This window comes from Panthera tigris, chromosome B2 (genome assembly GCF_018350195.1).
Source record: "Panthera tigris isolate Pti1 chromosome B2, P.tigris_Pti1_mat1.1, whole genome shotgun sequence".
Taxonomy (NCBI): domain Eukaryota; kingdom Metazoa; phylum Chordata; class Mammalia; order Carnivora; family Felidae; genus Panthera; species Panthera tigris.
In genome coordinates this window covers 97,759,219-97,785,396 of record NC_056664.1, presented here as the reverse complement: position 1 = coordinate 97,785,396, position 26,178 = coordinate 97,759,219, and the positions used below count along the sequence as shown (strand labels likewise).

Here is a 26,178-nt window from a genome sequence, read left to right as displayed (position 1 = left end):
TTTCAGAGCCAGCACCCAGTTGGAGCTAACTTGTAAGAGTGCTTATATAGTCTGTTATGTATGTTATTTCTTTTCATAGTGTCTTTTTTCCTTTAAGTATAATTTATTTAAATTCCAATTAGTTAATATACAGTATGCTAGTTTCGGATGTACAATATAGTGACTTAGTAGTTCCATATAACACCCAGTACTCATCACAACAAGTGCACTCCTTAATTCTCACCACTTGACCCATCTCCCCACCCACCTCTCTTCTGGTAACCATCAGTTTTCTCTACAGTTTAGAGTCTTTTTCTTGATTAGTATCTCTCTTTTCCCTCCTTGCTCATTGGTTTTGTATCTTAAATTCCACAGATGAGTAAAATCATATGGTATTTGTCTTTCTCTGACTTACTTTGCTTAGCATTATACTCTGTAGCTCCATCCATATCATTACAAATGGCAAGATTTCATTCTTTTTTATGGCCAAGTAATATCTCATTATATATATAGACACACAAACACCCAAATCTTCTTCGTCCATTTTTCAGTCAAGGGACACTTGAACTTTTTCTATACTTTGGCTATTGTACATAACGCTGCTATAAACATAGGGTGCATGTATCCCTTTGAATTAGTATTTTTGTATTCTTTGGTTCAGTACCTAGTAGTGCAATTGCTAGATCGTAGAGTAGTTCTATTTTTAACTTTTTGAGGAGACCCCATACTATTTTCCATGGTGGTTACACCAGTTTGCATTCCCACCAACAGTGTAAGAGGGTTCCCCTTTTTCCACATCCTCGCCAACACGTTTCTTGTGTTGTTGATTTTAATCATTCTGACAGATGTGAGGTGATATCTCGTTGTAGTTTTGATTTGTATATCCCTGATGATCAGTGATGTTGAACATCTTTTCACATGTCTGTTGGCCATCTGGATATCTTCTCTGACATAATGTCTATTCATGTCTTCTATCCATTTTTTAATTGATTATTCATTTTTGTAGTGTTGTGTTTTATAAATTCTTTGTATATTTTGGATACTAACCCTTTATCAGATATGTCATTGACAAATATCTTCTCCCATTCTGTAGGCTCCGTTTTAATTTTGTTGATTGTTTCCTTCATTGGGCAGATCTTTTTATTTTGTTGAAGTCCCAATAGTTTATTTTGCTTTTGTCTCCCTTGCCTCAGGAGATCTATCTAGAAAGAAGTTTGCTATGGCCAATGTCAAATAGGTTACTGCCTGTGTTCTCCTCTAGGTTTTAATGGTTTCCTGTCTCACATTTAGGTCTTTAATCCATTTTGAATTTATTTTTGTGTATGGTGTAATAAAGTGGTCCAGTTTCATTCTTCTGTGTGTTGCTCTCCAGCTCTCCTGACACCATTTATTGATGAGACTATCTTTTTTCTGTTAGATATTCTTTCCTGTTTTGGCAAAGATTAATGGACTATATAGTTGTGGGTTCATTTCTGGGTTTTCCATTCTGTTCCATTGATCTATGTGTCTATTTTTGTGCCAGTACCATACTGTTTTAATCACTATAGCTGTGTAATATAACTTGAAGTATGGAATTGTGATGCCTCTAGCTTTGCTTTCCTTTTTCAAGATTGCATTGGTCTTTTTGTGGTTCCATACAAATTTTAAGATTGTTTCTTCTAGCTCTGTGAAAAATGCTGTTGGTATTTTGTTAGAGACTACATTAAATGTGTAGATTGCTTCGGGTAATATAGACATTTTAACAATGTTTGTTTTTCAGTTTATTTCTGTCATCTTCAATTTCTTTCATCAGTGTTTCATCAAGGAAGAAGTAAAACTTCTAATATTTGCAGATGACATAATACTTTATATAGAAAACCTGAAAAGACTCCATGAAAATAGTGCTAGAACTGATAAACAAATTCAGTGAAGAAACAGGATACAAAATCAATGTATAGAAATCTGTTGCATTTTTTTTTCAGGTTTTATTTTATTTTTTTAATTTACAGTCACGTTAGTTAGCATAGGAGTGCAACAATGATTTCAGGAGTACATTCCAGTGATTCATCCCCTATGTATAACATACAGACCTCATCCCAGCAAGTGTCTTCTTTAATGCCCCTTAAAGAAGGGCATTTAGCACATCCCTCCTCCCACAACCCTCCCAGCAACTCTGTTTGTTCTCTATATTCAAGTGTCTCTTATGTTTTTATCCCTCCCTGTTTTTATACTATTTTTGCTTTCCTTCCCTTATGTTCATCTGTTTTGTATCTTAAAGTCCTCATAGGAGTGAAGTCATATATTTGTCTTTCTCTGACTGACGAATTTTGCTTAGCATAATACCCTCTAGTTCCATCCACGAAGTTGCAAATGGCAAGATTTCATTCTTTTTGATTGCCGAGTAATACTCCATTGTGTGTGTGTGTATACCACATCTTCTTTATCCATTCATCCATCGATGGGCATTTGGGCTCTTTCCATACTTTGGCTATTGTTAATAGTGCTCCTATAAACATTGGGGTGCATGTGCCCCTTCAAAACAGCACACCTGTATCCCTTGGATAAATACCTAGTAGTGCAATTGCTGGGCCGTAGGGTAGTTCCATTTCTAATTTTTTGAGGAAACTCCATACTGTTTTCCAGAGGGGCTGCACCAGTTTGCTTTCCCACCAGCAGTGTAAAAGGATTCTCCTTTCTCTGCATCCTCGCCAACATCTGTTGTTGCCTGAGTTGTTAATGTTAGCCATTCTGACCAGTGTGAGGTGGTATCTCATTGTGGTTTTGATTTGTATTTCCCTGGTGATGAGTGATGTTGAGCATTTTTTCACGTGTCTGTTAGCCATCAGGATGTCTTCTTTGGAGAAGTGTCTATTCATGTCTTTTGCCCATTTCTTCACTGGATTATTTTGGGGGGGGGGTTTGGGTGTTGAGTTTGATAAGTTCTTTATAGATTTTGGATACTCACCCTTTATCTGATATGTCATTTGCAAATATCTTCTCCCATTCCATCAGTTGCCTTTTAGTTTTGCTGATTATTTCCTTTGCTGTGCAGAAGCTTTTTATTTTGATGAGGGAGATCCCAATAGTTCTTTTTTGCTTTTGTTTCCCTTGCCTCTGGAGACGTGTTGAGTAAGAAGTTGCTGCGGCCAAGGCCAAAGAGGTTTTTGCCTGCTTTCTCCTTGAGGATTTTGATGGCTTCCTGTCTTACTTTTAGATCTTTCATTAATTTTAAGCTTATTTTTGTGTATGGTGTAAGAAAGTGGTCCAGGTTCATTTTTCTGCATGTTGCTATCCAGTTTTCCCAGCACCATTTGCTGAAGAGACTGTCTTTATTCTATTGGATATTCTTTCCTGCTTTGTCAGAGATTAGTTGGCCATACGTTTGTGGGTCCATCTCTGGGTTCTCTATTCTGTTCCATTGATCTGAGTGTCTGTTTTTGTGCCAGCACCATACTGTCTTGATGATTACAGCTTTGTAATACATCTTGAAGTCTGGGATTGTGATGCTTCCGGCTTTGGTTTTCTTTTTCAGGATTGCTTTGGCTATTCGGGGTCTTTTCTGGTTCCATACAAATTTTAGGATTGTTTGTTCTAGCTCTGTGGAGAATGCTGGTGTTATTCGGGTAGGGATTACACTGAATATGTAGGTGGCTTTGGGTAGTGTCGACATTTTAACAATATTTGTTCTTCCAATCCAGGAGCATGGAGTATTTTTCCATTTTTTGGTGTGTCTTCTTCAATTTCTTTCATAAGCTTTCTATAGTTTTCAGTGCATGGATTTTTCACCTCTTTAGTTAGGTTTATTCCTAGGTATTTTATGGTTTTGGTGCAATTGTAAATGGGATTGAATCTTTGATTTCTCTTTCTGTTGCTTCATTATTGGTGTATAGGAATGCAACCGATTTCTGTGCGTTGATTTTATGTCCTGTGACTTTGCTGAATTCATGGATCAGTTCTAGCAGTTTTTTGGTGGAATCTTTTGGGTTTTTCAGATAGAGTATCATGTTGTCTGCAAAGAGTGAAAGTGACTTCCTCCTTGCTGATTTGGATGCCTTTTATTTCTTTGTGTTGTCTGATTGCTGAGACTAGGACTTTCAACACTATGTTGAATAACAGTGGTGAGAGTGGACATCCTACATCCTTGTCTTGTTCTTGACCTTAAGGGGAAAGCTCTCAGTTTTTCCCCCTTGAGGATGATATTAGTGGTGGGTCCTTCACATATGGCTTTTATGATCTTGACGTATGATCCTTCTATCCCTACTTTCTTGAGGGTTTTTATCAAGAAAGGATGCTGTATTTTGTCAAATGCTTTCTCTGTGTCTATTGAGAGGATCATGTGGTTCTTGTCTTTCTTTTTATTAACGCGATGTATCACATTAATTGATTTGCAGATATTGAACCAGCCCTGCATCCCAGGTATAAATCCCACTTGGTCATAGTGAATTATTCTTTTAATGTATTGTTGGGTCTGGTTGGCTAGTATCTTGTTGAGGACTTTTACATCCATATTCATCAGGGAAATTGGTCTGTAGTTCTCTTTTAGTGGGGACTTTGGTTTTGGAATCAAGGTAATGCTGGCTTCATAGAATGAGTCTGGAAGTTTTCCTCCCATTTCTATTTTTTGGAACAGCTTCAATAGAATAGGTGTCAACTCTTCTTTAAATGTTTGGTAGAATTTCCTTGGAAAGCCATCGTGCCCTGGACTCTTGTTTTTTGGGAGATTTTTGATTACTAATTCGAAGAAATCTGTTGCATTTCTATACACCAATAATGAAGCAGCAGAAAGAGAAATTAAGGAATCAATCCCATCACCAGTGCACCAAAACCAGTAAGATACCTAGGAAAAAACCTAACCAAACAGGTCAAAGACTTGTACTCCGAAAACTACAAAACACTAATGAAAGAAACTTTCATAGTGTCTTAATTCCTTCTGCCTGGTTATGTTTGATTGAAAGTTTTTCACTGTGTCAAAGAAATGTTTGTAGAAATAATTTCAGATCCCTAGGAACATTAGCTATCCAGGATGACTTCAATCCAATTTCAAAGACTAAGATTTTCTGGATTACTCTGATCGATTAATCTGGGTTGTTTTCTTTCTTGTTCATCCCTACAAAGCATTCAGAGCACAATGGATCTATCAGGGTTCCTACTCTTGCTAGGCCCTGGAATCTAACTTCAATTTCTTTAGCCCCATAGCTTTGAAAAGCATTATCTGGCCCCTCAGTTGAATCTCTGGAATCAGAAATGCCCTAAGAAGGATAGGGCCTGAAACTAGCCTCTCTAGAGGCCAACCTCTTTGGAGGCCAACCACTTTGGATTTGAGTCTACACCCATTAATTTTTAATTGGTGATTTTTCATCACTTAGTTAACTCTCCAATGCCTTTATGTATTTTTTCCCTTTCTTCCTTTCTTCCTCCCTCCCTGTCTCCCTTCTTTCCTTCTTTTTTAATATCTTGCCTAGTTTTTCTTGTTTCCTTCTACAGAAAGCTTAGTCCAATGACCCAGTCAGCTTCAATGTAAGTGGAAATCTCAATATAGCTCTTTATCCTACTTAAGATTATAATACAATCTTCCCATAACATTATTCTCCCAAAACATATTAAATTTTATTTTATTCATATAAAAATATGTTCACCTGTTGCTCTAGGATCATATTCTTCTCTCGCTCTACATTGAGAACCATTCTCTTTGTATATTCTAGTTGCTTCTCTAGAAGAGTACAGCGAGACTGGGCAGAATTTAACTGTATCATAATATCTGTGAGAAAGAAAAAGTAATAATGTGTTGATTATCACATAGATTACAGGTTTGGCTATCATGAGAAATACATTATGTAAATTCAATCAAGACCTAGAAGTTCAAGAAATCTTTAGTTCTAATACTGGCTCTCTAAGAGTTATGGACACACATTTTGTGAATTTCTCATTAAGTACATATAACTAGTTTAACACTGTCTCCCCCTAAAGATCCACAGGGTACACTTATGAAAGAGTAAGATGTCAGTGACTTACTTGTGGGATGATAGAAATCCTGGATGTTCCTGGGAAATGACAGAGGACCTAAAGTCTCTTTCTTATCTATATAGTTTTCTCTTTCAGGAAACTCGGGTATATGCATTTTACCATTCCCATTTCCTCTACTCTTGACTACTGACAGCATAGTTAATGTCCTAAGAAGTAATCCCTTCTAATCCTTTAGTATTTTACTTTCCTCAGCAGTTTCTTCCACTTTTGTCCAATTACCTCAGAAAAATTTTTCTCATTTCTTCACTCTTTTTGTAAGTTGACACACAATTTGAACCTTATTTATGATAGTGAATGTAGTACAAGGGAAAAGAAAGTTACACATTATGAAGTAAACTTATATAAATAACTTACTTTTTTTTTTTTTTTTGAAAATTTTTATGTTTATTTTTGAGAGAGACAGAGGGCAAACAGGTGAGGGGCAGAAAGAGAGGAAAACACAGAATCCAAAACAGGCTCCAGGCTCCGAGCTGTCAGCACAGAGCCAGACGCAGGGCTTGAACTCACAGACCGTGAGATCATGACCTGAGCTGAAGTTGGACACTTAATCCAGGAGCTCCTAAAGAATTTATGTTCTAAAATTCAAAAACTTATGTCCTGATGTTCTTTTGTAATTTCCACAGAAATCTCTACTTACCTGTCCACTTCCTCTAATTAATCTTTCAAGTTAATAAAAAAATTATATTCATTTTTATGGTTTCTGTATTGTTTAATTACTAGTGTTGCTTTATATTTTCAAATTTAAAAAATCAGTGTTGACTGAAAATATAAAGTATTTCAATTATATTATGGGTAAAACTAGATTTTTTTGGTATTCTGAAAATGTCCTAATTTCTAAACACAATTTGTCTAAAAACTAAATTTTTCTTTTAATCTCAATAATTTATGAACTGGGATAATATATGTAAGCTCAATATTATATCCATTTAATGCAAATTATTGAGAACAAGCCCTCAAGGTTTGAATATACATAAGAACAAAGATATTTGAGTAAATGTTAGACTGGGCTTATTATTTTCAAGTTGTAAACTCTGATAATCCCTTGTTTTTGAGAACTATTGAATTTTCTTACCTTTTTTTCTGCTTTTTCAGTTCCTGGTGTACCAGATTTCTCTCATTTGTTTCTTTCTCCAAGGCCTCTTTATACTGTGCTGCTTCTCTGGAAAGAATGTTCAGGTTGTCCTCAGCTTGTGTTCTCTCCAACTCTAAACGATGAATCTTTTCCTGAAGAGTTTTTAAGGCTAAAATTAGAGCTGTTGAAAAAAAAATTTGCTTGTTATTTTAATGAAAATTTTTGAACACTTACACAGTATCATATAAAAGTGAACAGTATATTTTTGTTAGTAAGCCAGAAAAACGTACAAGTAATGTATATTCCTCAAAAAAATTCACTAAAACTCTAAAGAGAGACAAATTTTTTCTAACATATCTTATAAAAACAGTATATTTGTGATTGTATGTAGTAATTTTCTAGGTTTGAGACAGCTAATAATCACAATTTAGTTCAATAAAATATATATCTTCAAATAAAAAGACTTAAAAAAGATATAGTCTAGGAGGCGTAAGAGTCTGAGCATGGATAAAGAAAATTTAAATGTAGTATCCACTAATTAACATGGAAATTTAGGTTTAATGTTCAAGGTTTTTCTCAGTTCTTGATATGTTCAGTTTAGCTAAACCACAAACACGTTATGATTCTTTGTCTAAGATTACAGTATTAATAATCAGAACATATGAGTTAGAACACAATTTCTTCCACTAGAAAAAAAATTATACCCTAGTGGTTTGATTCATATCAGGCTTGAAAGATTTTAAGTGGTACACATATACTACTGTGATTTTTATTCAGCTATATTAATATCATGATGATTCAGGTAAGCTCAGAGTTATAAAAATTTCAAGTAATAATGTCTATTCAGTTATAACTTCAAAGTATACAACTAGAGGGGAATGGAATACAGGTAAATGTTATAGGTTATAGGTTAATTTTTACATACAGGCATATTTGGTCTTATTGTGCTTCACTTTATTGCACTTAACAGATACTGCATTTTTTTTTTTTTTTTTACAAATTGAAGGTTTGTGGCAACCCTGTGTTGATTAAATCTGCCAGTGTCATTTTCCCAACAGCATTTGCTCACTTCATGTCTCTGTGTCGCATTTGGGTAATTCTTGTACTATTTCAAACTTTTCATTATTATTATATTTGTTATGGTGATCTGTGTTCAGTCATTATAACTCACTGAAAGCTCACATGATGCTTAGCATTTTTTAGCAATGAAGTATTTTTTAGTTAAGATATGTAGTTCATTGTTTTTTAGACAATGCTACCGCAAAATTAATAGACTACAGTGTAGTCTAAATGTAACTTTTATATGCACTGAGAAACCAAAAAATGCATTTGACTCACTTTATTGTGATATATTCACTTTATTACAGTGGTCTGGAACCAAGCCCACAATATCTCTAAGGTATGCCTGTAGTTTATGTCCAATTAGAACGATGTTTGCTAGAGATCACCATTTGTTTTTTGTTTTGTTTTTTAAAATGAGATCAAGAAATTACATTTATTGCTCTTTAGATGCAATACCTGGCTTGCTGATTTGGAATATTTCTTACAGCTTTTTACACCACACTGCTAGTCTATTTATTAATGGTAACTATAATCACAGAATATTAAAAAACAAGGTGATAGCATCTTAGCAGATAATTTGTATGGCATAGGCATGCCTAAATTCATAAATGTTTTCCTAATTCAATTATGAGATTCTCCTAAGTTTATATTTTAAAAGACAATACTTACAATGTACTTACAATGTATGGACTTCCCATAAAATTTTCAAGGATAATTTTGGAAACAGGCAATTTCTGAATTTAATCCTTGAATCAGACACAACTTTACTCAATTCACTATTATTCTAATCACCTAGTTTACAAGGATTCCAAATATGACCTTTTATTCTTCAGAGTATTTTCCTATTTTATAGTGATTTTTTAGGATAAAATTGTAATATGTGTCTAGCTGGTTAATCTTCACCTTATAGCTGAAGAAGCCAAAATAAAAAATATTAAATAACTTATCTATGTTTATAGAAACTTTAAGCAACCGAGTCAAAACTAATAGTTTTATTAAGATTAAACACATAATATTATTTTCTACATAAAAATGTAAAATTTTAGGGGAGCCTGGGTGGCTCAGTCAGTTAAGCATCCAACTTCAGCTCAGGTCATGACCATGAGTCATGATCTCACCATCCAGGAGTTAGAGCCCTGCATCAGGTTCTGTGCTGACAGCTCGAAGCCTACTTCGGATTCTGTGTCTCCCTCTCTCTCTGCCTCTCCCCCATTCACACTCTGTCTCTCTTTCAAAAATAAACATCAAAAAAATTTTTTTAATGTAAAATTTTATATAACATGTTTTACACCATTCCCCAATTTTAAATAAGATTTTAAATTAGAGTTACCTTGGTTATTTGGGGCACTAGGTGGCTCAGTTTTTGTTAAGCATCTGACTCTTGATTTAGGCTCAGCTCAGCTCGGTCATAGGATAGAGCCCTGTGCCAGCTCTGCGCTGACAGCATGGAGCCTGCTTGGGATTCTCTCTCTCCTTCTCCCTCTGCCCCTCCCCCACTCTCTCTCTCTCTCTTTCAAAATAAATAAACATTAAAAACACAGAATTACCTTGGCCATTTGGACTATGAAGCATTTTAGGAGAGGTAACTTCTAAGTTCGCAGAGCGGTAAGTCTGGGATGATTCATTATTCTGGGCAAATGATGGAACAAACACTCTTTCTGGAGGTTTAAGATAGCTTCCTACAATACTATGCATTAATTCAGAATCCATTATCTGTAGAGAATAAAGGAATAATACAGTATAGCATCATTCTTTCTTACTTGAATGACAAAAAGATTAGGCAAAAATTCAGGTAAAACTTAACATAAACACATACTCATATACTGTGGAGTTGTTTGTTTATGAAGTTAATTATCACAAATTCAACTATAAGAAGCTTAGTAATACAAGAAAGAAAAATCACTATTTACCATATAAATAGTATAGATAATTCTACCTGATTTTCAGTGAGCATATGCTCTGGAGTGAGTGGTGTGAATTTGCTCATTTCTCAGCTGATTGTAAGTTCATACACCCTCATCATCTGAGCACCACTCTACAAATAGTGTGACTCTAGGGTTCTTAGAGGAAGTATATATTCTAAAAGACAACATAGCTTTGAAACACAAGCCACCCGTTTAATACAATCCTTGAATCCTAACTGTGGAACTCCAATGTCCTGGCTTCCTAAAGGATTTTCAAGGGTAATTTTGTATATATCAGATTTTGTATATATCAATTCTGTATATATCCTTGAATAAGACACAACTCCACTTAATGCACCAGCATCCTAATCATAGTTTACAATGGTTCCAAATCTGAAGAATCTAAAATAGCTTTATTTTGCCATTCTGGAGGTTTTTTTTTTTTTTTTTTTCCAATTTCAATTTTTTTTATTTAGGAGAGCCCTTTCAACCATTTCAGCAGGTAATTTTTTGTCTAATTTTCCTAAATCATTTATTTTCCTTTCTGTAATTTAAAGACTGTAGAAATGTATTCTACTTAACAGATTCTAGTTAATGTTAATTCATAGCTACATTGGAAGAAACAGGGTAACAACTGTTCATACACACACGCAAAACAATTCATAAGCACAATTTTAAGAAAGAAAACTCATTTTAAAATGTAAACTTAGAATTCCATTATATAATTAGCCTATTTTAATTTTTGAGAATTGCAAATTTTCAGTGATTTCACTACCTTCCCAATTCATAAGGCAAAAGTAGATACTTCCCATGAATGTAATTTCTGGCAGGGTACAGAACCCAATTAACTCAGTAGGATTTTCTACCTTACCTACTGCTGTGATTGGCTGTCTTTCAGGACATTCTGATTGGTCTATTCTAAAAGTTATATAGCCTAGGAAGCTTTCCTAGAATACTTGCTGCCCTTTGCTCTCAAGAAGCAATCATTTTTTGCTACTATTATTAGCACCGGCTACCATCTACTAACCATGTCTCCATCCCTTGGGGTTGTTGCTGCTCAGACACTGTCGGCTCCCCATGGGAGACTGCATCTGTCTAAGTTGCTGTTCCCTCAAAAAACAAGAGAGCAAAGTTAGTTACAGTTGGCTCACATGAAGCAGAGGTACAACACCAAAGTACAAAAGTTCTGAACACGGTTGTACGTGTTCAGGGAGAGGTGTGTAGCTGAAACTATCCCACAAACCTTGGAATTACTCAAGATAATTCAGTTTTTGGCTCCTGGTGAGTTTCTCTAATAATAAAAAGAATGAAATTTTAACATTAGTCACTATACCCTGAAGTCCTTGGGAGGACTCTGTCTGCTTCCTCTTTACCAAATATAATATTTATTTACAAATTGGATTTTGCATCAGTTAAAAAAACAAATTCAAATTGGAGGTTTTTAATGTAAATGAAATGACTCCTTAGAAGATGGCATTACATTAAAAATCAGACTAAACGGGGGCACCCGGGTGGCTCAGTCGGTTGAGTGTCCGACTTCGGCTCAGGTCATGATCTCACAGTTCCTGAGTTTGAGCCCGGCACTGGGCTCTGTGCTGACAGCTCAGAGCCTGGAGTCTGCTTCCAATTCTGTATCCCTCTCTCTCTGCCCCTCTCCTGTTCCTGGTCTGTCTCTCTCAAAAACATAAACATTAAAAAAAATTAGACTAAAGATCATTTAAATGAAATGTGTAAATACATCTTAAAGTGGGCATAAGCAGAATAGCGATACACTGATAGGTGGTGAAAAAGAAAGGAAACAGTAAAAAAAATGAGAAGACATGCTATGATGTGACATAGAGCTCAGGGGTTTTCACTGTAATAGAGGTCCCAGCTTAACCTGTACAATCTAGTCCTGCTTTATAAACAAGTGCATAAACCCACTAGAAGTTTCTTTACACAAAGAACTGTGACATTCTAGGAGAAAAACTCACTCTGAGGCAAGATGAAAGAAATACAGAAAGCTTGATCCAAAGTCAAAGCCTAACTTGATGGAAGAAGAGAGGAGTAATTCTGAGTAAAGTACAGTGGTAAACATTCTAATTCATCTCTGACCCAGTCTCATGGACTCAAGCATGGGTGTTGGGAATGGAGAGGGTTGTTAAGTAAAAACTGAGAAACATTTCACCAATATCTGTACAAAAGATTGGGACATTAGCTGTCCTGCTTTGTATGGGATGTTATATTCCAATGAAGAGGGAAGTTGCTAGACATCACTCACAGTTTTGGCATTTTGAGGGCTCTGGTGCATTGGTAGTCTTGTTCAGCTAGAGAGAGAGAGAGAGAGAGCGCACCAGGAAGGGATATATTCATGGGTATATATGACAGAAATTTCTAGAGTAAAAATTTCTGAGAATACAGAGAGGTGCCTAAGCCTTGAACTCCAAGGATTCTGACATATCTGGTATGGAGCATCGCTGTAGGTAATTGAAAAGACCTCAGAAAATCCTGTAGAGCATTTTAGAGGATCTGCAAGCGAGGGCAAAAGGCTGTGAAATGTGGACCTCATTTGCATCAAGAGCATGGTAAAGCATAAGGAAACTCAAGCTGTGCCTGGAACTATTCCTGACAGCTTACAAACAACCAGGAAAATTATCCATTTTCTCTATGGTAAATACAGTTAAGACACCTTCATGAGCTGCAACTAAGGAGCCACTGCATACAGAAACACCCCCACCTCCCCTCCAAAAAACTGTGCTAGACACAAATACTGTACTGAAAAGTAGTTTTACTTGTTCTTGAGGGAAGCAATTGTTCCAAAACGGTCCTTTTTAACAACCAATGTCTATTCCAGCTAGTGGCTGACTGTGCCATCACCTCTGCATAATCCCATAGGATTGTTAGGGAGACAGCATTAGGAGACGGCCAGAGATACTACAATGGGTTCTTGGAATGGGATACTCTCTGTTTCCTACACTGCTAATTCTTTCAGGTTTAGGTTTTTCCTTAAAGAAAAATATCAGCAGCTGTATCATTTACCTGGTTTTCTTTGTGAATGCACCTAGGTTAACTTATCTTAAGAGCAAACTCAATAAAAGGTTGGACTAAGTCTATTTTATTTTTTAATATATAGCATTTTAAAAAGTACTATAACAATTGAGTTGGATAACTTTGATTAAAGAACTTGCTTTATAGATGCCCTAATAGATACTACAATCTATTATTTATAGTATACAACTAAAATGTTAAGACAATGATATAAAAAACAACTGGTCAACGGAAACCAGTACATATAAGAATTTAACATAAATACTTCCACTGGATTCAACAAATGATGCATTTGTTGTTCATTCAGTGTTAGAAAAAATTTAGGAAAAAAATCCAATTAAACCTTTATCTCATTCCATATATCAATACAAATTTCAGGTATGTTAGAGTCAATTTTTTAAAAAACTTTAAAAATTATTTTAAAAATCTGAATAATTAAAATAATCATAGAAATGGTAAGATGTTTTATGTTTAGAACTATGGTAAAAATAAAAGATACAAAGGCTACATTAAAATTCAACTATACCATATAAAAATTATGCACAAAACCAAAAGGCAAAAGAACGCAGAAAAAAAAATATGCAATGAAGGACAAAGGGGAATATCATTGATACAGAAAAAGCTTTTATAAATCAGAAGAAAAATACTAGCATCATAACAGAAGAATGTCAAGTGGTTATAAACCATCAATTTAGAGAAAAATGTAGCTAATAAACAATAAACCTTAACAATAATGAAAGAAAACCAGTTGTATCCAGATATAAAAGTAACCTTTGGAGTTTGAATTCAGTTCAAATTCTGATCTCCAACTTACCATCTTTCTGACTTTTAGAAAAACTTTTAAACTTTTCTGGGTCTCAATTTCCTTCTCTACATAATTAGGATGGTAGTATCTCATAGAGGTGCTATAGACAAAATATGATAATGTATATAAAGCACTTAGAATTTATGTCTGCAAGTATGCACTGTGAGCAAAATATGTATTTGATAAATGGTAGCCATATTTATTTTGAAAGAAAACATATTTCAGGTGAAGTACAATGGAATGGAACAGAATTAAATCTAGTAGGAAACAGAGTGTGTCTCATGTGGTAAAGGTAAACAAACATTTACTTTAAAAGAAAACAAGGAAATATCATTTTTTATATTTCAAAGCTCTTTTAAAGGCAAGAAAATAGGTAAAAGGCCTAGAATCGTCAAAAGATTTTTGAAGAACAATAAGATGAAGAAACTTGTCCTGTCAGTTATCAAGACTTACCATGAAACTAAAATAATTAAGTCAGTGAAACAGTCAGGAGCGATTAACAGACTAACAGAACACAGCTCAGAAACAGACCAAACCCTATATAATAACTTGATATATGACAAAAAGGGAACTTCTTATCAGTGGAGAATAGTTAGGCTATTCATAATTGGTGAGGGAAAAACTGATTCTCGAAATTTAAAAACAACTGGATCCTTATTTCAAAACTGTATCAAAAGTTAAATCCTATGTGTTAAAAACCAAAATGTACAAAGAAATATGTCTGGGAGAGCATATAGGAGAATGTCTTTAACAACTTTGGGCTTTGAAGGCTTTTGAAAACATGACATAAAACCCCTAACTGTAAGTTAGAAGACTGATTATTTTAACATAAAAAATATACATCACAAGATGCCATTACAAAGGTAAAAAGAAAAGCCATAGCCTGAGAGAGGGTACCTACATGCACATAGCTAATAAATTATTAACAAAATAAGATATAAAGTCCTCACAAATTAAATCTTTAAAGATAACATACCAGTAAGAAAGGGACAAAAGTTATTCATTGGACTACTATGCAGCAGTAAAAAAGAATGAACGAAACAGCAACGTGTACCCTCGTGGACAAATCTTAAAAACATGTTGAAGAAAAAAAGGGAGATGCAAAGAATATGTTCAGTATGTTATCAGACATGTAAAAAAATATTATACATTGTTTAGAGATATATTCATATGCATCAAAAGTATAAAGACAAGTATGAGATAATAAATACCAAACTCAGGATGGTAGTTAAGTGGGTGAGGATGCAAAAAGACAGGTGATTACAGAGGGGTATACAGGTATTTGTTATATAATTTAGTAAATCTTTTTATATAACTGAAAGACTTTATTTTTTAAAATGTTAGAAGTTAGCAATTTGAATAAAGACCACTCTTGCTCCTGTGCAAATCTGAGAATGGCCAACTTATATTGAATTTTTAGCTGTGGTTCTAAGCCCTGTACATGCAGTATCTCATCTAATCCTTGTAACAATCCTATGAGGTAAGGATTATTGTTGTTGTTGTTGTTATTATTACTATTTTTTTATAAATAAAGAAATAGAGGCACTAAGAAGAAATAAAGAAATAGAGGTCACCTAAGTTCATACAACTTGTAAGTGGAGGAACCAGGATTTAAACCTAGCCAGTTCAATTCCAAAGCCTGGGTTCTTAATCACTATGTTAAACAGCCTATAGTTTGGGGATATTTGCAGTTAGCCAGGTAAGAGATGATGCTATGTTTGGATTAGGGTGGTGAAAATGGAGATGAAGAGAGTGTATACAAGCAAGATGTATCCTGAAGACACAAGTGATGAACTGGATTAAGAGGAGAAGAAAAGGGAGAAATCAAGGTTTCTAGCTTAAATAACTGGATAGATGATAGTGCCATTTATTAAAAAGAAAACAAAGATAATGGCTAATACTCATATAGTACTGATATGTGTCAAACACTATTCTAACTGTGAGACATCCAAGTGAAGATAAGAAATAGGTAGTTTGATAGAAGAGTCTAAAGCTTGGAGGAGAGTTCTAGTACAGAAATATAAACAATGAAATTGTCAGCATATGGATGGTATATAAAACCATAGAATAGAAGTCACCTAAAGGAAGAGTCTGAATACAAAAGATTTCAGATAAGGAAAACAAAAGAAAGAGAAACCTATGAAGGAAAAGAACCAGAAAACTATGATGTCAAAACAAAGAGAGGACTTTCTGATCCACCATCTGTGGTGGAGCCACTGCCAAGAGGCTGATTTTCGTGAAAACTCTTATGGGGAAGACCATCACTCTTGAGGTTGAACCTTCAAATACAATAGAAAATGTGAAGGCCAAGATTCAGGATAAGGAACTCTTCCTGATCAGCAGAGACCGATCTTTGCTGGCAAGCAACTGGAAGATGGATGTACTTTGACTACAACATTCAAAAGGAGTCCACTCTCCATCTTGTGTTGGGACTCTGTGGTGGTGCTAAGAAGAGGAAGAAGTCTCTTACACCATGCCCAAGAAGAATAAGCATAAGAGAAAGGTTAAACTGGCCATCCTGAAATACTGTAAGGTGGATGAGAATGGCAAAATCAGTCACCTTTGTCGGGAATGCCCTTCAGATGAATGTGATGCTGGAGTTTTAATGACTAGACACTTTTATGACTAGTCACTTTTGACAGACATTATTGTGGCAAATGTTGTTACACTGTTGCTTCAACAAACCAGAAGACAAGTAATTGTTTTTTTGTTTTATTTTACTTTAATGTTTATTTTTGAGAGAGAGAGAGAGAGTGTGAGCGAGTGAGGAGCAGATAGAGATGGAGACACAGAATCCAAAGCAGGCTCAGGCTCCGGGCTGTCAGCACAGAGCCTGACACAGGGCTTGAACTCACAGACCACAAGATCACAACCTGAGCCAAAGTCGGATGCTTAACTGACTGAACCACCCAGTTACCCCTGGAAGACAAGTAATTGTATATGGGTTAATAAAAGACATGAACTAACAACAACAACAACAACAACAACGACAACAACAACGACAACAACAACAAAGAAGAGATTGTTTCAAGAAGGAGAAAGTAGTTTAGATTAAAAAAAAAAGTCAATTGATTTTGAAGAGGAAGAGACCACTGATGGTATAATGTAAGAACTAAAGATAGTTCCAAGGGCCCCATACTAAAAGGGCAACTAGAGGAAGACAAATGAGCAAAAGACATACAAATTCGATTCAAATTACGATGTCTTTTTGAAGAGAACTTCAATTACCTGACTTAAAATCACAGAGCACTCATAAAGTGCGTCCTATCATTCATCCTGAGTTAACCTGCCATAAGTCACAGTGCAAACAAACAACTATACAGAGCATGCAAACCACTTGCACAGAATCAATAATTTTCATTCTTGAAAACTTCTATGGCAGGTAAGAAAACCATATACAATTTCATTGACTGTACCCCCCAAATTCATATGTTAAATCTCTAACCTTCAGTATTTTAGAATGTGACTATATTTAGAGTAGGGCATTTAAAAAGGTGATTCAGTTAAAATAAAACCGTTAGGATGGGTTCTAATCCAATTTAACTGGTGTCCTTATAAAAAGAGGAAATTTAGATACACAAATAGATGTATCAGGGATGTGTGCACACAGAGGAAAGACCAAGTGAAGGCATGTGGGAAGACAACCATCTGCAAGTCAAGGAAAGAGGCCTCAGAAGAAACCAAATCTGCTGACATCTTGATCTTGGACTTGTGGCATCCAGAACTGTGAGAAATAAATTTCTTTATTTAAGCCACCCAGCCTGTGGTATTTGTCTTGAAAGCTCTATTAAAGCTAATACACTGACTGCAACTCATAATTTTGTTGCAGAGTGAAACATTAAGAATAGTGACAAGGACATAATAACAGAAGCCTAAGGTTTATGCAATTTAGAGGATGTAATAAAGTTATTCGCAATTTAGAGTTTCCTGCTTGATAAGATGTGAAACAATTATGTAATTCTGCCTTGATTTATTTTCCTCTATAATTGACCTTTAGTAACTTCTTAACCTTAATAAATTGAATGGGAAGTTATTAATGGACTATCCTGTATGCAATAATTTAAAATAATTAAAAATTTCCCAGCATAATCAAATGGAAGAATAAAACTAAAATTATGCTTTTGACCCATATTTAATTTACATGTAATTTTATTAGTTTTTGACCCAAATATTAGCATTTTTACCTAATATACTGTAAAATATTCCCTTAATAGTTTATATTAAAAGTGCAAGAATACTGCTATAGACTTAAGAATTAAAGTGTCATTCAAAAATTATAGTGTTGTAAAATTAAAAAAAATATGAGACATTTGCGTTGCAGGGATATTCAAAATAACTAATCTGAAGGTTAAGTTACAATCAATTTCAGAACACAGTGAAATAGAGTCTGTTTTTTAAAAAAACATTATCTTGTATTTTCTTCTGAAAAGTATTAAGAGGTAACAAAGGCTATTTCAGTTTTTTAGTTTTCTGAAAACAGTAGTGACTATATTCAAAATGTTTGAGAATATATGGAGAAGTCCATGGTACCATAAGTCTGTATAAGTCATAAATATTTGGGAGTTCTAGAATTGATAGGAAAATTTCACATATCCATTTAAAACTTATATCAGCTGCAATCTTCTCATTTTATAGATGTATGAGCCAAAGTCCAGAGACACTAATTAATTTGCTTAAAGTCACACAGCTCAAGTTTCCTGCACTCAAAAATCCATGACACTAGAGAAAAATATTCTCTCTTAAGAACTCTGGTTGATTTACATTTATTAAACAAAGACTACCCTAATGGAGAGTCATCAGGAAAACGCCTCCTGAAGAGAAATGGGAAGTAAGAAACACTGAATCAAACATAAAAGTATGTAATCTTAGTAAAGTCTAAAAGCATCTTAGAGGCTATCTATTCTAACCCTTTCTTTCAATACAAACTTATTCTCACACTATTTTTAACAGGTCATTTAAGCTCGACTGTATGTCTCCAGAGAAACAGAGCTCACTATCTTCCTGTTGAATTCAAAGCTGCTTTCTCTGATTTTTATGGATGAGACAGATTTTAAGAGAACAAAGTAGAGCTTCTATATTTATTGATGTAGATGTTGCATTGAATATTTACTGTGATAACTATTATATATTGAATTCATCTAACAAAAACTTACTGCAGAATTTAGAATCATTTTCAAACTTCAAATTTCATCATTTACTGGATCTGAAAGGCCTGTAAAAGAGCAATCCCATCCCCTGTTTGAGGGCAAATTTGATAAATCAAGTGGAGATGACTCAATCATATAACTGATCATTCATTTCTGATTAATTCTCAGTAGACTTGACTGGATCCAGATTAGCACAACTGAATACTAACCTAGGAGATAACTTTAGCATACTTTGGTCACCAAAACCAGCAGATTTCTCCCTTCTAAATACCTTAAACTCTACTTTAATAGAGTTTTTTAAAAAATAATTTACTACATATATAATACATATATGTATAGTTAAAGGAATTATAATAAAAAAAATTTCTGTGTATCCACACCTAGATTAAGAAATAGTGTTACAGTGCTATGGAAGCCCTCTGTGTGTCTTCCCTAATTCTTGCTTTGAATTTTGTGTTACTCATTCTAATATCTGTTAAGTTTTATCATATTTGTATGTATCCTTAATATACAATATATTGTTTGGTGTTGATGGTTTTTAAACTTTACATAAATGATATCACACTTTTTCCATTCAAAGAATCTTGCTGTTTATGTTGGAACATGAAGCTGTATGGCATTCATTTTTCCCTGCTGTATAGTATTCTACCATGTAACAGATCTTAGAAGGCATTAATTCCCATCACTCCCCTCCAAATACTATGATTCTGAAATTTTTAGTTCTATTTTTATTTTAACCACACAAAATAGACAATATTATTTTGATTTATAAAGTCAGTGTTTGCTATGTTCACCTATAAGTTTTCTTTGCTCACTGTGGTAGACATTATGATGAACTACCTGGATTCCCTTTCAGGAATGTGAACTTTTTCCACAGCTGCTGGGAATCCTGCCAGAAAGTGGCTCTTGGCTATTGGCCCTCTTTGGGGTTGCTTTGTCTAAAGAATACTGTCTCACCTAAGGTCAAGGCTCCTTCCAGGAGCAGCCCACATCCAATGAGGGCTGCTCATCCAAAAAGGCCTGACCCTCTTGTCCTAACTCAAGTGAACTCTGAAGGATCACCCCATCTCCAGAGCTTCCTGTAGTATCAGTGAAACCTTTGTTGGGTCTTCAATGAAGCTTGACTTCTCTGCCTAAAAGAGCTTCCTTCCTCTCCCTACCACATGTGTTGATCCCAAGAATACGCTCTAAAGGTATATGCTTAGAACTTTAACTATGGGGATACTTCAAAGCCAGTATTTAAAGCACTTTTCTTCAGAGAAGATTTCCATCTTAGGGCACCCAAACCCAAGGCACCATTAAACTGAACTTTTATATTGAGATTTGTTTTTGCCAGTGTGAATTCCAACTCCAAACCCACATCGGAGAACTGTGATGAGGAGAGATTCTTTTTGTCCACTCCATTCATAGCCAAGGATGAAACAAACAGTGTCATTCTGTTTTGTTTTTGTTTTAAGTAGGCTTCACGCCCAGTGCGGAGACCAATGCAGGGCTTGAACTCACACAACCCTGAGATCAAGACTTGAGCAGAGATCAAGGGTCGGATGTTTAACCGACTGAGCTACCCAGGTCCCCCAGTGGTGTCATTCTGAAAGGCGGTTATTTTCCCGTCATTAACAAAGTTTTATCCTTTGGGGATCCCAGCTTTACACTGCAGTGTCCAGACTTACCTCTGAGCATGCCCATAAGAACTTATCTCCTGCCCCATGCAAGCAGAAACACCTCCTTAATGCCCAGGTGTTGGGCCATGAGGGATCAGAAGGTGACCTCAAGGATAAAATGGGTTCTAGAGCTCCTTTATCCCCATGGAACTGGGCTTGCTCATTGCATACAGCCTCATATTTTCCACTTACTTTGCTTCCAACTCACCCATATATATATGTTTTAACCTATAAATGTTTTAACATTTTATACATCATTTCTGTGTTCTTTACCAGAGGTTTCTCTGAACATCAAATCTGCCATATTGCTTGAAACTGTAACAGCTTTAGACCTACTTAAGAGATGCTAAATGTTTTAGACAAACACAGAATGAGACTTATGCTTTAAAAAGGAAAAAGAGTTTATAACTTTCCATTCAGCTAAAGTTCTCAAAGCTACTCCATACTGTAAAGTTTTTCTTCAATAGCAGAAGGTGACTATTATTTGGCTGCTCATTAATTAAATAGAGTTCACTAAGAGGACTCAGACAGTAGAGTTCCTGGTAAACAATCTGTAAACTGAGAATAAGAAAAGCACACTATAGGGGCATCTGGCTGGCTTAGTTGATACAGCATGCAACTCTGGATCTCGGGGTTATGAGTTCAAGCCCCATGTTGTGTATAGAGATTTCTTAAAAATGAAATCTTAAAAAAAAAAGTACACTATATATCTAAATTTTAAAAATATGTTATGACTTTATAGGAATACTATAATTATTATATTCTAAAATTTCAGAAGCAGTTTAATCATTATACTTCAATGATTATCAGGTATAATATATATATTTAATAGTAGCAGCAAATCTTACATTTAATATATTGACCACTTGACATTCCAATTGATCTATTTAACACAATTCATAATTAACTTTAAATTAAATAGCCCTTATTGGATTTGAAAAATCATTTTTTGAATGGATAAAGATGTGGTATATACATACAATGGAATATTACTCAGCCATCAAAAGGAACGAAACTTTGCCATCTGCAACAACATGGATGGAGCTAGAGTGTATCATGCTAAGCAAAATAGTCTGTCAGAAAAAGACAAATACCATATGATTTCACTTATATGTGGAATTTAAGAAACAAAACAGATGAATATATGGGAAGGTGGGGAAAAAAAGAAAGAAAGAAAGGGAAATAAACCATAAGAGATTCTTTACAATAGAGAACAAACTGAGAATTAAGGGAGGGGGGTGGATGGGGGATGTGCTAAATGGGTGATGGGTATTAAGGAGGGCACTTGTGTTGAGCACTGGGTGTTATATGTAATGAATCACTAAATTCTACTGCTGAAAACAGTATTACACTATATGTTAACTAACTAGAATTTAAATAAAAATTTGAAAAGAAAACATCATTTTTCAGCCATCATAGTAAAGACTGATTTAGGCAAGAAGCATTAATGCTAGATTCAAGGGTAGAAATTTTGATGAGAACTAGAATATCTGCATGGTCTTAAGTGTCTCTTCCACAGATTGCTTATAAGATGCAAGAAAAAAAAGTAGTAACTATATAATAAAGAAACAGAACACTTTGAGTGATTAAAATTAACATAACCCCTAAGAGGTTAAGAGGGACATTGTGCCTCTGAATGTGAAACTCTGAAAAAGACATGTCACTTAAGCAGTATTCTGGCCAGGAATGTATAATCTGAATCTCAACATAACAAAACATCATCAAAGCTCCAAAGGAAAAACATTCTATTTTTTATAAAAGGGGAAACTGTTTTCTTTAAAAAAGAAATATGTCTTTAATATCTTAAAAGACAATCACACTTTTGGATACATCCAAAAGAATTGAAAGCAGGGTCTCTTGAAAGCGTATCTGTACAACCATGCTCATACCGGCATCATTCACAATAGTCAAAAGGTAGAAGCTACCCAAATACCCATCAATGGCTAAACAAAATGTATACACATACAATGGAATATAATTTGGTCTTAAAAAAAGAAATTTTGACATATGTGAAAACATGGATAAACATTGAGGACAGATGTTAAATGAAAAAAGCCAGCTACAAAAAGACAAATAATGTATGATTCCCTTCTAAAAGGTGTCTAGAGTAGTCAAACTCATAGAATCAGAAAGTAGAATGGTGGCTGAGGAGAGGTGTATAAAGGGAGTTAGAGTTTCAGTTTTCCCAGATGAAAAAGTTCTGTAGATTGGTTACATAACAATGTGTGGTAGGGGAGACAAGTTAAAAACAACATATGACTCAATGGGATCACTTCCGTAACAAAAGCATACACAGAGTGTCATGGGAATACAAGAGAGAGATCATCTAACTCTTCCTGATTGGTGGAAAAATAAGTAAAGCCAGAAATAATTTAAAATTCCAAACAGTTTTGAAAGAGGAGTTTAGGTAAATATGCCAGAGTGGACATACACACTAGCTTTTGCTCCCTCTTGGAAACACACTAAAATAATATTAAAATGCTTTTTAAAAAAAGATATAAACTGCAAGGACAATAACAAAATTTTGGAAAAACAGAAAACAGATGTACTAATAGTAACAGATTTAGCTAATGCAAAAGAGGCAGTCTCCTAACCCAAGTAAGAAAAGTGATTTTTTAAGTTTACCCTGCAGAACCTCCAAATGGCTCAGAAATCAGCTGTACTTCTCTAAGAGTTAAGATACAGCCAAACACTAAGAAACAGGATGAAAGTTTAGTTTAGAAGTAAATTATATACCCAAACTCCCTTCACCTCTTTATGGAGCCAGAAGACTCCTTTACCCCCATTTGGGAGACTGATTTTTTTTTTTTTTTTAATTCTATGAAGAGAGAATTACAGAGTATATCTGGATTGAGGGACACTCAGCACAGGTGACAGTAGGGTAGACTCAAAGCAGGAACATTCAGCTCTGAGAATACTGGTACTCTATATACTTAAGTGGAGAGGGGACGGTCCTTAGGGACAGAATATGACTAGCTCAAGTTAACAAAGATACTAAAGACGATAAAATAAATGGATTGGATGGATTTAGAGTTTCCAATCAGTTTTTTAGTGCCTGACTCTGAGGTAGAAGTTGTTTGTTTAATCAAGGCTTAGCAGACATTGAGGAAGAATGTGAAAGACAGAGACCAAAACAAGCAAACAGTGGCTTAACAGGAATACAAAATTTGGATATACTGACTTAGTAGAGATAGAATGTAAAATAATTGACGGACATGATAGACCCTAGTGAATCTGGCTGGAGCAAAGTAAATAAATGTTGGCAGTAACAGATGGCTAAAAAGGTATGCAAGGGCCAAACCACAAAAGATTTTGTACATCACACTAGAGTTTGTCTTTTGTAGGATCAGGCAACGTGGAGCCAATGAAATATATAAAGGAAAATAACATGATCATGTTTGCATTCTCACAAGGTTATTCGGATAGCTCTGAGATAGACATACTGGAGGGGGAAGAATTATTGGCAGGGGCACAAATTAAGAGGTTGATGAAGTAATTAAGACAAGGAAAAATATAGGCCTGAATTAAGACTGGTGTAGATGAGATAAACATGAAAGATACTTAGGAGATACAATCGAGGGGCACCTGGGTGGTTCAGTAAGTTATCATAACAAGTGCCCTCCTCAATACCCATCACCCATCTAGCCCATCCCTCCGCCCAACACCCCACCAGCAACCCTCAGTTTGTTCTCTATGTTTATGAGTCTCTTATAGTTTGTCTCCCTCCTTGTTTTTATCTTATTTTTGATTCCCTTCCCTTATGTTCATCTGTTTGGTTTCTTAAATTCCACATATGTACGAAACCACATGGTATTTGTCTTTCTCTGACTTATTGTGCTTAGCATAATACACTCTAGCTTCATCTATGTCATAGCAAATGGCAAGATTTCACTCTTTTTGATAGCTAAATAGTATTCTATTATATATAAATACCACAATGTCTTTATCCATTCATCAGCTGATGGACATCTGGGATCTTTCCATAGTTTGGGTATTGTTGATTAATGCTGCTATAAACATTGGGGTGCACGTGCCCCTTCAAATCTTTATTTTTGTATCCTCTGGGTAAATACCTAGTAGTGCAATTGCTGGATCATAGGGCAGTTCTATTTTTAGTTTTTTGAGGACCCTCCATACTGTTCTCCAGAGTGGCTGCACCAGTGTGCATTCTCACCAACAGGATAAGAGGATTCCCCTTTCTCCATATCCTAGCCAACATCTGTTGTTTCCTGTGTTGTTAATTTTAGCTATTCTAACAGGTGTGAGGTGGTATCTCATCAGGGTTTTGATTTGTATATCCCTGATGATGAGCGATGTTGAGCATCTTTTCATGTGCCTGTTAGCCTTCTATATGTCTCCTTTGGAAAAGTGTCTGTTCAGGTCTCCTGCCCATTTATTAACTGGGCTATTTGTTTCTTGGGTGTTGAGATTGACAAATTCTTTATAGATTTTGGATATTAACCCTTTATCTGATATGTCATTTGCAAATATTTTCTCTCATTCCGTAAGTTACCTTTTAATTTTGTTGATTGTTTCCTTCACTGTGCAGAAGATTTTCATTTAGATGAAGTCTCAATAGTTCTTGTTCACTTTTGTTTCCCTTGCCTCTGGAGACATGTCTAGATGCTATGGCCAAGGTCAAAGAGGTTGCTTCCTGTGTTCTCTAAGATTTTGATGATTTCTTGTCTCCCATTTAGGTCTTTCATCCATTTTGAATTTATTTTTGTGTGTGGTGTAACACAGTGGCCCAGATTCATTCTTCTGCATGTAGCTGCCCAATTTTCCCAACACCATTTGTTGAAGATTAGTTGACCATACAGTTGTGGGTCCATTTCTCAGCTCTCTACTGTGTTCTATTGATGTACGTGTCTGTTTCTACGCAAGTACCATACTGTCTTGATGATTACAGCTTTGTAATACAGGCTTGAAGTCTGGAATCATGATGCCTCCCACTTTGCTTTTTTTTTTTTCAACATTATTTTGGCTATTCAAGGTCTTCTCTGGTTCCATACAAACTTTAGAATTGTTTGTTCTAGCTCTGTGAATAATGCTGGTGGTATTTTCATAGGGATTGCACTGAATGTGTAGATTGCTTTGGGTAGTATAGACATTTTAATAATGTTTGTTTTTCCAACACATGAACATGGAATGTTTTTCCATTTCTTTGTGTCCTCTTCAATTTCTTTCATGAGTGTCCTATAGTTTTCAGAAACCAGATCTTTTACCTCGTTTGTTAGGCTTATTCATAGGTATCTCATGGTTTTTGGTGCAGTTGTAAATGGGATTGATTCCTTGATTTCTGTCTCTGCTGCTTTATTGTTGGTGTATAGAAATGCAACATTTCTGTGCATTGATTTTATATCCTGTGACGTTGCTGAATTCATATATCAGTTCTAGCAATTTTTAGGTGGAGTCTTTTGGGTTTTCTACATAGCATATCATGTCATCTGCAAAGAGTGAAATTTTGACTTCTTCCTTGCCAGTTTGGATGTCTTTTATTTCTTTATGTTGTCTGATT

At 35.1% G+C, this 26,178-nt stretch overlaps 1 protein-coding gene and 1 pseudogene across 7 annotated transcripts in view; one reads left to right on the top strand and one right to left on the bottom strand.

Annotated features, from left to right (window-relative positions):
* Window positions 1-26,178, bottom strand: part of CEP57L1 (centrosomal protein 57 like 1) — a 76,653-nt gene that overhangs the window by 19,742 nt on the left and 30,733 nt on the right. For 3 of the 7 annotated variants that reach the window (XM_042986951.1, XM_042986954.1, XM_042986952.1), the window contains exons 2-5: window positions 11,048-11,130; window positions 9,664-9,829; window positions 7,058-7,235; window positions 5,595-5,718 (exon numbers count right to left, since the gene is read on the bottom strand). In XM_042986951.1, coding sequence (XP_042842885.1) covers window positions 5,595-5,718; window positions 7,058-7,235; window positions 9,664-9,829; window positions 11,048-11,050 — 471 coding nt within the window. In that variant the 5' untranslated portion in view covers window positions 11,051-11,130. Of the gene's footprint in view, window positions 1-5,594; window positions 5,719-7,054; window positions 7,236-9,663; window positions 9,830-11,047; window positions 11,131-26,178 lie in introns of those variants that run through there. The other 4 variants (XM_042986956.1, XM_042986955.1, XM_042986950.1 and 1 more) reach the window with 3 other exon arrangements.
* LOC102961654 lies at window positions 12,582-16,551 on the top strand (annotated as a pseudogene).